Consider the following 13954-nt stretch of genomic DNA (forward strand, 5'->3'; position numbering starts at 1 on the left):
GTCTTATCCCTGTGACATCTCATATCCATAACTCTTTGTTATAGTCCATTACAACGGAAAGCCCTCAGTTCAGTTAGGAGAATATACCTCCGGCTCCATGGGGAATGGGCACTGGAGACGAGGCTAATGTAGTTTAATTCCTACAGCCTTTAAGGCGATGCAGGTCATTTTTGATCATTTTGGGAGGTCCAGGATGCCTTCAAGGGATCTTTCAGACAGGGGCGATCAAGTTCTACTCTCAAACCAGTTATGTCTGAAACACTGGCTCAACTCAATTACACTGTCGTGCAGTTTGGAAGATAAGGTGGGAGCTTCTAGTGAGGATTTGCGGGGCAGGGCATTTATCTAGTAGCTAATTAATTTCTGAAGAGTCAATGTGGTCAGGAAATTGTTCTATAGCCGTGATTGAAAGACATGATTGTATCAAAGATTGGTGGAAACCATTTGATCAAATTGTCATGACATTTCTCATGGAAGATTTTAACTGTCTTCTGTTTTTCTTTGTGCTTTGCTTCCATCAAAAATGTCAATGCATATTTTCTGCAAGCGTATAATGTTTACCCAGTGCTGTAGTTTCTTTGACAAATCGCGCTTCAAGACTGAAATCCCCAACACATTGCAATCATCATGAATATCCCTTTGTCTGATAAACGGTGGCGTCAGAGTTTAAGTCTAACAGCTGTTTCCCATCATGAAATATTAATCTTTGCACATGAGGCTTAATGGTTATTGCTTGTTTGTAATAACTTTGATCACACCAGGCCAAATGAATTATTAGCTGAACAAGCAGTGGCTGTCTTGTTAGCTCGAGGGAATTCATTTTTTAACAGTGTGATATTTTATTGATCCCTGCAGGGAATTTTCTTCATGCCTGCCCCTCTGGGGAGATCAGAGCCGGTGGAGGCTCGGTGTTGCTGTAGGACACAATGGCAAGGCAGATTCTTCACTTCAGTGTGACAACTGAGGGATCAGCTCTGTAACAGCTCGCCTCAGTCCTGCCTCTATTATTATTTTTTTCATTCTCCAGAGATGTACAACAGATATTCAGTGATGATCAGTGAGGGTGATTGACCCTGTATTGATTCTTTTTTTGTTTTCTCCAACGTGTTGTCAGGGCTCTCCAGATTGATACGGTACGTTAGTATTGTACCTACGTTATATAATTTCTATCATTGATGTTGATAAATCTTCAAGGATACACAAGGTACATTGACCAAAATAACCCAGCACCAAGTTGTATCAAAAAACCTCTAATCGGCCTGCATTTGATCCTTTTTTATACCAAGATCTAGAAAAAAAAAGACTATTTGTGTGGTTTAGTTTGCAGCCAATCACTGCAGGCTCTTTTGATTTAATGAGACGTGTGAGTGACCGCAGCAGCTGCAACCCACACAGTCTGTCGTGTGGTGAAGTGTAGTGGCGCAGTGTATTTGACGAAGTTGGCATGAGAGCGTGTTTTGTGTAAAAAATAATTTGGACGGGGAGGTGTTGTATGGCACTTAACGCAATACTGAATGCTTCCATTTACACAATGATTAGCTTATTTAATGAAGTAGGAAAAAAAGGTATCAGATGTAGTTTTCTATGTATTCATTTGAGTCCTGGTTTTGCACGATTGCACCTCAACAGAAAATATTTAGGAGATCTGCTTTGCATTATCTAATACTTGTAGTTGCCAGAAAGTTTTGAACATTTATCATTTCAAGATTTCCTTTATTGTCATTGTTTTAAAAAATATACAACGAAATTTACAAGTGCTTCTCATATAAGGTGCTTAAAAAAGACATTCAGACATTACGAACATGTAATTAATAGTCTAAAAGATAAAGTGGCGATGGATGCAAGTGTCACAATAACTTATTTTGTTATATATTATCCTTATATTATCTTATTGCGATATTTGATATTATTGCATTTTAAAGCTGTTTTTTTGCCACTGATATAATGATAATATATAGTAATAGCTTAATAATGCAAGTGAATTTAGCTTTAAATTTAATGGCTGTGCCCCATCATCATCAAACTTTACCAGCACTGAAAATATTCTACATATAGAACAAATGAACTGATATTAAATCCAATAAAAAAAATCCAGTTTGAATTTAAGGCCTTTAAATGTCTAAAATTCTCTGAAAATCTCATAAAATGTCTTAAATACAATTTTGAAAGGGCTTAAAAATGTATTAACGGTACTTTTATTTAAAACAAATGCATAAATTTCAGTCTCGCTTTTAAATGTTTCCATTTTTGAGGACGCTTACTTTTTTCGCTTACTTTGCAAGTTATTCCGGGCCTCCCATTTTCCTTCATGTGTTTTGTACTTTTTTGCCAGTATGGATGTGAAATGGGTCTTAAATTGTATCCATTATGGTCTTATAAAATGTCTTTAAAAGTCTTAAATTTGAGTCAAGTCAAGTCAAAGTTTATTTATAGAGCACATTTAAAAACAACCTCAGTTGACCAAAGTGCTGTACAGTTATTAAAATACAATAAAGTCATACACAAATATAGTTATAAACAAAAACAATGAAAACAATAAAATACTAAAAACAATAAAATAGTAATAACAACTAAACCTTAAAACAGAGTTAGAATTTAAAAAAAAGACAAGGATTCTTGCCTAGCTGGGACTGAACCGAATAGGTTTTTTAATATGTTTTAAAGTGCTCAACAGACTGTGCAGCTCTGACCTGGAAAAGGAAGGCTGTTCCACAGCTTTGGAGCCACCACAGAGAAGGCTCTGTCCCCACGAGTACAGACTTTTTAAAACCTGCAGACACCCTGGTGTTGAATTGAAAATATTAATAGATTACAGTGGGTAACCACAGCCTCTAACAGCTGGAGAACACCATGAGATTTTCATTACTCCCACTCATCAGTGTGTTGGAACAAGTTGTTGGAGGTTATATGGTTCAAATGTTGCAAACTGTTATCATGTTTTTTGGGATTGCCCAAAACTTGCATCTTACTGATATTAAATTCACGTGTCTTGTACCTGTATTTCAAATTTTTAGTCCATTTGATTTTTTTGCCAATATATTTAGGCACTGTCGTATTGAATGTTTATTTTACAGCAGACAAATAAAAATATTACTTGTTGGAGGGAAGAAAGCCCTGACTAGGTAGTGGTTACAACCAGATAACCCACCATTAGAATGGTTCAAAATGATACATGAAATTTACATCATGGAGAGGCTTACATTCTCTATAAAACTGCAATCAGGGAAATTTGAAGCATTGTGATCAAAATGGGTCCAGCACAGGTCCCAGTCACGGGGATCTGACTTACTTTAATTACCTTGCCAATTAAGTAAACTACTGAAGAGACTGTGACATGAGTAGATCTTCTTACATAAATGAGTCAGTGTGACATCTTCTGTTCAGATGTTCATAGTTTGATTAAAGTAAAATGAAAGGGAGAGAAAAAGATGAAAATAATTATAATGAAATGAATTAAATTGTTCTCCCTTTGCCAGGTACTCTAGCTTCCTCTCACAGCCCAAAAACAGCAGCTTAGGTTTAATTGGTGACTCTAAATTGCCCGTAGGTGTGTATGAGAGCGTGAATGGTTGTCTGTCTCTAGCTGATATCGAGCCATTTTCCATGGTTTTCTTGATAATAATTTTGATTATTATCAAGAAAACCATGGAAAATGGCTAGACATCAGCTCTTAAATTAAACTCTTATGAGCTATTTTGTTGTTATCATTACATTTATCCAAATAAATGTACTTTTAGTTGTACCAGGCATTAAGATGAACAAGAAATTGAAGAAAAAGGGTGGTATAATCATTTTTTCAATGACTCTATGTGTCCAGGAGTGCGGATAAGCGGTTAAGGATAATGAATGAATGGATGAATGTATTGAATTGCTCCAAATTGCGGGAGATCATTCACTCGACACCACAAGAAGTCGGATGAGACGGGAACATATAATTTGTGCTTGTCTGATTTCTCTGTCGCCAGAAAAAAAGGTTTTTAACAAATACAAAAAAGGACAGCTCTGTCTTTGATTACATTAGGACTTTTTTTCAATTTATCACAACCCATTCAGGTTGACAGACAAACCACATTAAGACACCTACCTCAGCTAAATGTTGTTAAATTAACAGAGAACATGCAGCTAGATTATGCACAATTACATCTGCTGACACTGCTTTACAAAGACAAACATATTTAATCAGTATTTATTTCAGACTGTTTACTTTGAAAAACAAGATAAGGGAAAAGCAGCGATTAGTGCATCCACAAAGCAAGATAGGAGCACCGAGAAACTGCGTAACAGAAGGAGAACACAGGAAGTAAGCAGAAACTTCAGTCACCCTGTCTTTTTAAGGGATGTGATAGATTACCTCCAGTAATTACGGAGATCAAAGGAGAGAGAACAAGGAAAATGTGTTTCCAAACGAGCAGAAACACTTTGATAACAGGAAAGACAAAAGCATCAAACATGCGCAGGAGGTATTAAAAATAAATCATTTAGTGATAGATTATAACAAGCTAATATAAGTGATATCTGATCATTTTTGAAGAAATGAGGGTTTGAATTAAATGGTTCTTTTGCATGAATAAATCCTTTTAGCTTTTAATCGGAATGTTCTGTACCACCAGTTTTTTTAGTTTTTTTTTTTTAAACTAAAGGAAATGAATGCTTTGCTGTGTGGCATCACAGCAAATAGAATTAATCAAACCTTCTTTTTTTTTTCTTTTTCTTCAATCACCTGTGACCCCTCCATTCATTTGACTTTTATAAAACAGATGTGCGTGGATCTCACCAAACAACTTTCACTGAAATTCTTTTCTTCTTCTATCCTTGACTGCCGGAATTGCACTAAAAAGGTGCTAAATTAATGTCATTATGCGTTTTTTTCCTAACAAGTTCTTTGTGTGTTTTCTATACTCACGGCATTCAAGGACTTGCTGAAATGCTTTTAAGGTCTCACCCCCCTACGAATGATCAACAGGGGCCATCTGTATTTCTAAAGTTTTGTTTTTCCAGCTTAGAAATGTATCCCTTCTTATTACTTGGCCATATTTTATTAAAATAACATAAAAAATGAGTTCATGACCTGTAGTTTGTGTTGTCCATAGTTAATATAATAGAGAAAAATAAGCTCATGCATGGCTTGGTGCTGTGAGATGAAACAGTAGTTGTCAGATGAAATAAACATGAACAGATAGATATTAAAGCATATGCGCTTAATTCAAGCAGCATCTTGTTGCTGACCTGGCTTTCATTCTCATTGGCTCTACGTCACTCAGGCACCTTGTTGGCTGGTGAAGTCGAAGCAGTACACTCTCTGTCAGAGGGAATCTGTCAGGCTTGACTGATGACACCAACAGATGAAATGAGAGTCTTTGTAATTTGGACCCTCTGGTACAATCTGTCACGGAGGTTCAACTTATTACCACACAGCCAGGCGGGTCAAATCTGTTTCTCTGCTGGTGAAATTTCCCTGACATATACAAGACTCCGTCGGATTAAATTGTATGTGTTGGATCTCAGCAGTAGCACTGTTTCTTTGTACATACGTAGAATTTAACAGTCATGTCATTATGTTTTAGCCTACCATTACTATGAACTCTCAGTGTGACTTTTGCGCTGCAACTCTTTTGTTGTAGGTTTAGTTTGTTTTAGCACAGCAGGTACGTTTTTTTTCCTCCACTCTTAAGGGTGTTATTAGGCTGATGTGTCTTCATGTAGCAGTGGATGCAGGATCCATATCCATTAGATGCAAACAGTGCGGCATATGTGACAGCGAGAGTTTCTTAGGTAACAGCCCAGTTATATGGAAATGTTCCTATCACATTTTTTGTGTGTTTATGTCTGCTGCTGAAGCCGAGACACTACAAGCTAAATCATCATATTTGCATGCATTGGACAATTTTGAGATTTTGGGATATTTTGTTTCCATCTTTTAGACCAGTGGAAAGGAAACAACCAGAACACACATTTCAGTGTTTATTTGACTGCACTTAGTCTGTTTGTGTCAGTGGATTTGTCCTAAATTCACCAAAATTTAGTATAAGATAATGCCTCATTTGCATATTTAAACATACAATGCAAGAAATCTTGTGATACAAAATTAATTGTCATAGTGTAAGTTAAGTAAGTTCAAATTCATTTTTTAAATTTTTTGTCCTATTCACCTAGTCTCTATGTAATAGAAATTGCATTTTACAGTGCATATTTTTAAAGGCTAATTAGATTAACCCTCCTCTTATGTTGATGGTCAAACTGACACAAAGTATTTTTTATAAAAAGAAAAAAATTAAAAATGTAAAATAATACAATGTAATTTTTTTTTTTTTAATCGATGTCATGTAAAACTACTGTATTCTTTCCAATGTACATAAAAAAAAGTTTTGACATGCATTTTTTTATGAAAGACGATTGAATTATCCTCATTGAACCAAGATCTGTGAGAGGTAAAGACAGCATTGCACTAAATATTGATTGAAATGGTTAGTAATGTAGTTATTATTGACATATAAACAATGCTGATTTGGATTACTCACACTTTTGGATAATTAAACATGGCCCGGGTCAGATTGACACACAAACATTATTGCTGTTTCCACTTCATTTCTATCTCTAATCCAAAGATTTTTACAGAAGGGGTTTGTTCATATGTCATTCAGAGCCTGATTTATATCATTTTCCATGTCTGTTGGCAGTATTTTCTGATTAATGTAGTGATTAAAAAGATTTAAAAAATAAAAATAAAAAACCTCTGTAAAAACCTTTGCTTCTTATATATCATCAATATGAAACAAGAATTTTGAACCTGGATTTATTCAGTTTATTAGATTTCTTTTCTGGAATTGGATGCAAGTTAGAACATTATTTAATTAGATAATGCATCATTTGCATATCAAACATACAATTTAGAAAAAATAGTGATACAAAATATAATTGTATTATTGTAACATAAGTAATCATCTGGTATCATGGTGATATCTATCCGTTAAAATGTTTCACCCTTTTCACCTTTAGTATCTTGCAAGGAAAGCAAAGAAAACAAGTGGAAAACTCCTCCCAATAATGTATGAGCACACTTAATTAGTTGACTAAAGTATTTATAAATCAGTATCATAATCTGTTTAACTACTTCCTCACTTCCTGTTTGAACATACATGATCACAAATGTTAAAAGAAACTTTTTTTTTCAAAGAACAAGTGATCCTCTTTTGTTTTTGTTTTTTTCCACAAAAGTACAAAATGTACATGTACGTGAAAATGTCATCGAAAAAAATATCAGACCATTGTTTTCTTCAATTTCTTGTTTATTTTAATGCCTGATACAACTAAAGGTACATGTGTTTGGACAAATATAATGATAAAAACAAAAATAGCTCTTAAGAGTTTAATTTAAGAGCTGAAATCCATTTCCCATGGTTTTCTTGATAATAACCAAAATCTTTATCAAGAAAACCATGGAAAATGGTTAGATATCAGCTCATAAATTAAACTCTTATTAGCTATTTTTGTTGTTATCATTATAGAAAGCAAGAGTGGTCTAATATTTTTTTCCATGACTATATGTCAGAGCCCTCTGTTTGAGGAAGTAATCCTGTGTTCTTGTCAAAGACTTTCCAAACAATGTCAACTTTGCATTAAAGGTGACATAATTGACCGAATGACACTTGATGGCCACATTCATAAGCATTCATGAATCCTCCTTCATCTTAATGACAGATGTCATGTCAGTCTTATGCATACCCCTTCAAATAAAGTGTTACCCTCAAAACGAGATTTCCTCCCATAGAGAGATTCTGCACTGTCCTTATCAGCTCAGTGCTGAGAAATCAAACTGCAACTCTTCACATTGAGCTTCTCCTTATGGCACGCTAACATGCAGAGAGCCAATTAAATTCTCTGAGATAAACTCCAGGCTAAAGTTGAAATGCTTTAGGACACTGGACTTGCTCATTTAGACTAGATTCTTATGCACTTTGAATATATATATATAAAATGACAGCTACGCAAGCTTCGACAAGTAGAGCTGAATTTCACTTGAACTTTATCAACCCAACTCTGCTGCACTGTCTATTGGTCTATAATGTTTTTCTCCTTTTCCCCACAGAGTTACCGTGTTGGATAATGGCAGCCTACGGATTTCCAATGTTACTAAAATGGATGCGGGACTCTACACGTGTGTAGCCAGAAACCAGTTTGGAGTAGCAAGCAGTGCTGGCAGCCTATTGGTTAAAGGTAAAATATTATTTTCTCAACTTCAAACAGCAGCAACCCTGTAAATGGCAGCTGGATATTACTTGTTTATTGTTTTTTTCATCCCCAAAAGCTGTTCCCTTGGCAACAACTGCTCTTACACCACACAGACAGCAAATAACGCGTCAATAATCTTGATTTATTAAGACAGTATCACTATTATACCGAAAAGTGCAATCACATCAAAACCAAACACATAATATAAATATAAAAGACTGAAAACTTGTTTTCTTCTTGTCATACGTTTTTAGATGGGATTGGTTGTTTTAAAACCTTTTATTTAATCTACTTCAACATCAGGGCCCCTGCAGGATTTATTATCTTTGTAATAAACCAACACATCGTTTACAGTTGTCCGTATTTTTGAAGAGCACGGTACAAGCTGTGAGACACAACCTGCATTTAGGATTAACCACGCTGACCCTGACTGCATTCTTGATGAACAAACATTGAAGCAGGGCTGCTATAAAGACAAACCTCCTCTTACCTGACAGATATACAGTCCAATTAGTTGATTGGCAGTGACTGCAGGAAGCAAGACATAAAGCTTGTTGCATTCATGCACCTCCATGTTTAATTCATTACTTTTTTTTTGCACGGCGTCTCATAGCCATGCTCGGTTTGTTTAAGATTTCAATCCATTTAAATCACACACTTCTGCAGTGCAATGAATTTTCTAGGCTTTTCTAAAGAGCAGAGTCAACAACAGTGCTCTATTAAAATGCCTTTTGGTGATTCCTCTTCACAGGTTTTTTGAATTGCAAATTGGCTTGCAAAGAAACCCAATTTGCTTTCTTTTTTTCCCCTACAGCCTCTTTACATGTACGAACGGAGCTGTTATACAGCGTACTGTATGTTACTACGTCTGTCTATTTATAATATCAGGAGTGGAGGTTAAATTATACATTTATTCAAGTACTGTACTCAAGTCAAGTAAACTGCCCATGCACTGTACTTTGCAGAATAAGGTATTAAAAACATAAAGCGATCCTCTAAAATATTACTCATTATGAGTTTAATCAAGCCATAATTATGTTACCAGCTACTGCTTGCAGGTCAGTGTACTCATAATGTTAGAACAGTGAAAGAAAACATTAACATATTTTGAGAACAGCTGCAACTACTAATAATTTCCATTCTTGTTTACTCTGGAGATATTTTGTTTCAATTAATTGATTAATTGTTCAGTCCACAAAATGTCATCACAATTTCTCAGAGCCCAAGGTAACATCTTCTTCTTATTTTGTTCATAAAACAGCCCAAAACCCTAATGGACAACAATGCTAAAAGCTCAGAGAGAAGCAGGAAATTGTTCAATTTGATAAGCAGGAAACATTTGACGTCTTTGCTTGGAAATAGCAAATTAAATGACCAATCAACTAAATTATTAATGTTGTACTTTGTACCAGGACTCACTTCATGGATTCTGAGCACATTTTCTTTTCATCCTGCTGTGTTATTAATTGCAGTTAATTGCATTTCACCTGGCAAAATTCCACCAAAGGTTATTGTCACTTCATCCCAAAATGTGTTGTTTTGACTTAGCTGAACCTCAGGCGTGCTTTTTAAGATTTACTTCCTCAGAATGTGCATGTTGGAGCGTAACAACACATTCCAATGCTAATTCAAATGAAACCATTAAAATCCAGCATGTATCTATACAATAAAAATGTCTCTTTATGGTTGTTTGGGACATGCAGTCATTCTATAGGTGCACAGAATGAGATCTGCCATGTACGGAGCACACTGATGGGAATGAGGGAGCCAATTTGTGATTTACCTTCCAGTCATAACAGGAAATGAGCGTGACAGCTTAGCAATCGGAAGCAGAAAGTTTCACCCCTCTCATTTTGCATCTGGTGCAAACTTTCCAAAGACTCACCTGGAATGCACTGCCATGACCAGTCGCTTCTCCTTAGGGGGTGTGAGATAAACAAGCTGGCTTGTTTTGACAGAGCTGAATATAGACCTTTACTCCCCCTGACATGCTGCATTGGCTTGCCTGTCCATTAGTTGCTTATGACATGCATGCATAATTCACAGTGGACTGGTGTATGGGCCTCTCAGCCTGTGCTATATTCTGTGCACCACACTGCCGTTGAATGAGACACCCAGCCGAGACAGACCAAAGATTATGTTGATGCGCACCACGCTGAGGATGAAATAGGATGGCTTTTTTGCCTCGGCACAAACAGAGCCAAATTATAGACTCGGATCTGACCTGCCATAATGGTTGAGTTTTTCCCTTTTGTTTGTTTTTTTACTCCGTCGTTGTTTAGTGTTATATCAGGCCATACTTATTTTATGAAACTCAAAGAAAGAGATGCAATATAAGGCAGAGTCAAAAGTAATTTATCTTGTTTGTTTACAATACAGGACAGGGTTTGATGAAAGGCAGGATTTATTTTTGAGCGTGGTATGTTTTTGCAATTATTTCTCAACGTTCAAGAAACACAAAGAAGAAATAACAAGCTGGCCGAAAGTATGGCTGGACCATATGACCAAAATCTTATAGCTCAGTCTAGCTCATTTCATATCTTGATAGCTATATATATTACAATACAGCATGTTTCCTGCTAACTCAATAAATATTTAGTCTATATGAAACATACTGTTGCATCTCAATACATTAGAATATCATGGAAAAGTCCATGTCCAGTTTCTATGATATTCTAATTTATTGAGATGCACCTGTACTGTAGCAAACCCATTTTTGTATAATCCTCTATGATTTAAGTACTTGACAATGAAAAGTACTAACTATTTTCTCATTTAATTAAGAACTCTAGTACAAAATTAAAATAACAGTTTGAAGTGAAATGATGAAGAAGAATAAATATTACCAGCAATACACTGACAATCGTCAAATGATATTCCCTCAAAATACTTCACAGATTAGATCAGATTATCAGAGAAATTTGAGCAAGTATGTGCTTGTTATTATTATTTTAGATGATGTAATTGCACATCACGATATCTCTATATTATTTAAATTACGATATAGGACCCAGCCCTAATAGAAATATGCGTATTGCTAAATATATACAGCACACAGTCTGAACAGTCTAGAAAAGTATTCTAAAAGTATATCTAATGTGTGAACAAGCCTTCCCGTTCTAACTTGATGCTGCCTGTTCACAGAGCCAACTTCCATCACCAGTCCAGCAGGTCATCTGGACGTGACCGTGGGTGAGAGCATCGTGCTGCCCTGTCAGGTGTCTCATGACCCCACGCTGGACCTCAAGTTCACCTGGTTCTTCAACGAGCAGCTCATCCACTTTGGAAGCCAAACATATTTTGAGAAAGTTGGTGGGGTGAGTACAATGATATCTTCAGATCCTCTGTATCTTCAGGGTGAGACATGAAGAAAAATCGAACAAGAAACAAGAAAATGTTGCAGCCTTCAAAAGTTGCACAAGATCACAGTCAGAACTGTGGGCTTAAGAAAGCGTATACACGCAAGTTTTGTAGTTGCTAAAATTACCCTTGAACTTTTCATTATGGCAGAACTCCAGAATTTATTTCAAGCACCAGAATCTAGTGTTCGCCAAGTAACATTTCCTCAGATAAATAAAAGAAAAAACATGTACTTCTAAATCCTCTTGACGATCTGTTTCCACTTGAACATGGTGACTCCGTGCTTCTTACTTTACCACTTAAAAAGTGATGTTCTGAAGAACACCTTAAAGCAAAGCCATATGTAAAAAGTTGCACTCTTTAAATACTCAACACGTCATTTACTACATAATCACCTTTTATTATAGACGACATTTAACACATATACAGTGTTAAAGTGACTCATAAGGAAATTAGCTATTTGAACTCCATTAAAGCGATCGTTAACACATTAACAGCTTTATTTTAGCTTTGTCTTTTAAGAGGCAAAGTATTGAACGCTTTATTCATGATGATTCATACAGAGGAGTTTTTTTTTGACTGAACAAGAGGGCTCTATGTTTGCCTGTTCTATTTGTTAGTAACACCTGGCCCATTGACAAAAGAAGCAACAAGCCATTCATTATACAATGTTCAGCCATGCATTACATTTGATCATCTAACACCAAATAATTTTTCTCTTTTAATTAGGAGAAGCAATTATGAGGTCTTGGCTTCTTTATCACCATTGGTTTTTTTTGTTTTTGTTGTTTTTTTTGGGGGGGGGGCATCTGGCACAATAACAACAGCAGTTTATAATTGCGTGTGTCTGGAGGTCATTTAAACACTTGACTCCTATTCACCAAACCCACGCAGAGAAACTATTGACATGTTTTATAGCGGATGGTGACATTTAAAAAACTTTCCTGATCTATATGGAAACTGTGAGCAAGACTACATTTTATTTATTTCTGTTTTTTCACTATTGACTGTCTGCCTTGAAATCAAGGACAGTAAGGCTTGCAACACATAAAACCAGTGAGTCACTGGCTTACAGGTGAAGGCATTATCAATGCAGCTAATGTAACATCTAAGTACTGCTCCCCTTAATGTATGAACCCTACGAGTGATTGATTTGACTTTTTACAGCCTCTGTAATATTTTCTGATATCTGTTTCATATGGAGATGAAAGTAGCATGTCTGAGTGAGTCATACCTTAATACCTTAATGTTGTAATATTACACCTTGCGTAAAAATCAAGCAACAGGCTCATTCAGTTCCACATTACGGCTCAGAAATGGAAACAAATTTGGCACAATTAAGTATTATGGGCTGAAGTTATTTTCAAATTCACTTTTGGAAAGATGACACAGAGCAGGGATGATTAAAAGCCCTGCAGCAACAACATTTAAGTCTGCTAGTGGAGAAAATACTCTTCTGCAAGTACTGAGCAATATGAAAACAGTATGCCTCGAGCAATATTTACACTAACTGCACTGCTGGCCACAACACCTCCTCTCCGGTTGGATGTAACACTTTGCAGTCCCAAATTGAAACATGTTTCTTACAATAATTAACAAATATTATTATTATTATTATTATTATTATTATTACAAATAATTAATGCTGCCAGACGCTAGTTCTAAAAAGAGAATAAAATCCAAATTTGAGCTTAATTGTACTGGCTACCTGTTTGTTTGAGAGTCAATTTTAAGATTTTAATGATCATTTTCAACGCCACAGATGACCCCCGAGTATATCAATACATGTTTAATACCATACAGTATTGCTCCAAGATTTAGATAGGAAACCAGGGGTGAGATGGCCTCTGTATCTGGGCACGATCTTCAATCTTCGATTGGATCTGGGATGACTTGCAGGGAGAGAGCAGGGAAAGCACATCTTTGTCTTCTTTCATATTGCTTCTATTAAAAATGCGCTTTTAAAAAGTGTGTTTCTACTTAACTCTGCTGTGTATGTCTAATAATTAGTTATATTTTACATTTTAATTAAGTTTAATATCTTACGATATACTTTATTTCAGTCTATTCTTACTTGGATGTTGTTTTTGTTCTATTATTTTATTTAATGGTCATATTATTGGATTCTATTTTTATTTTTGCTGTTGGGAAGGACTTTGTAACTAGGTTTTGAAAGTTGCTATTCTAATTAAATGTATTATTATTATTATTATTATTATTATTATTACTGAAGGGTTGTGATGAATTAAAAAAAGATACTCGAGGCACATCAGTATAGAACAAACAAAGTATTAATATTTTCCAGTGGAAATAAGATGCTCTATATTTTTGCTCTGATACACGCTTATATTTAGTTGAAAGAGAG

At 35.5% G+C, this 13954-nt stretch overlaps 1 protein-coding gene across 1 annotated transcript in view; it reads left to right on the plus strand.

Moving 5' to 3' along the window:
* The window catches only part of cntn3a.1 (contactin 3a, tandem duplicate 1), a 95575-nt gene that overhangs the window by 68291 nt on the left and 13330 nt on the right, over positions 1-13954 (plus strand). Inside the window, exons 12-13 of the mRNA XM_059333733.1 lie at positions 8087-8214; positions 11374-11546. Coding sequence (XP_059189716.1) covers positions 8087-8214; positions 11374-11546 — 301 coding nt within the window. The remainder of the gene's footprint in view (positions 1-8086; positions 8215-11373; positions 11547-13954) is intronic.

Source organism: Centropristis striata, chromosome 5, assembly GCF_030273125.1.
Source record: "Centropristis striata isolate RG_2023a ecotype Rhode Island chromosome 5, C.striata_1.0, whole genome shotgun sequence".
Lineage (NCBI taxonomy): Eukaryota > Metazoa > Chordata > Actinopteri > Perciformes > Serranidae > Centropristis > Centropristis striata.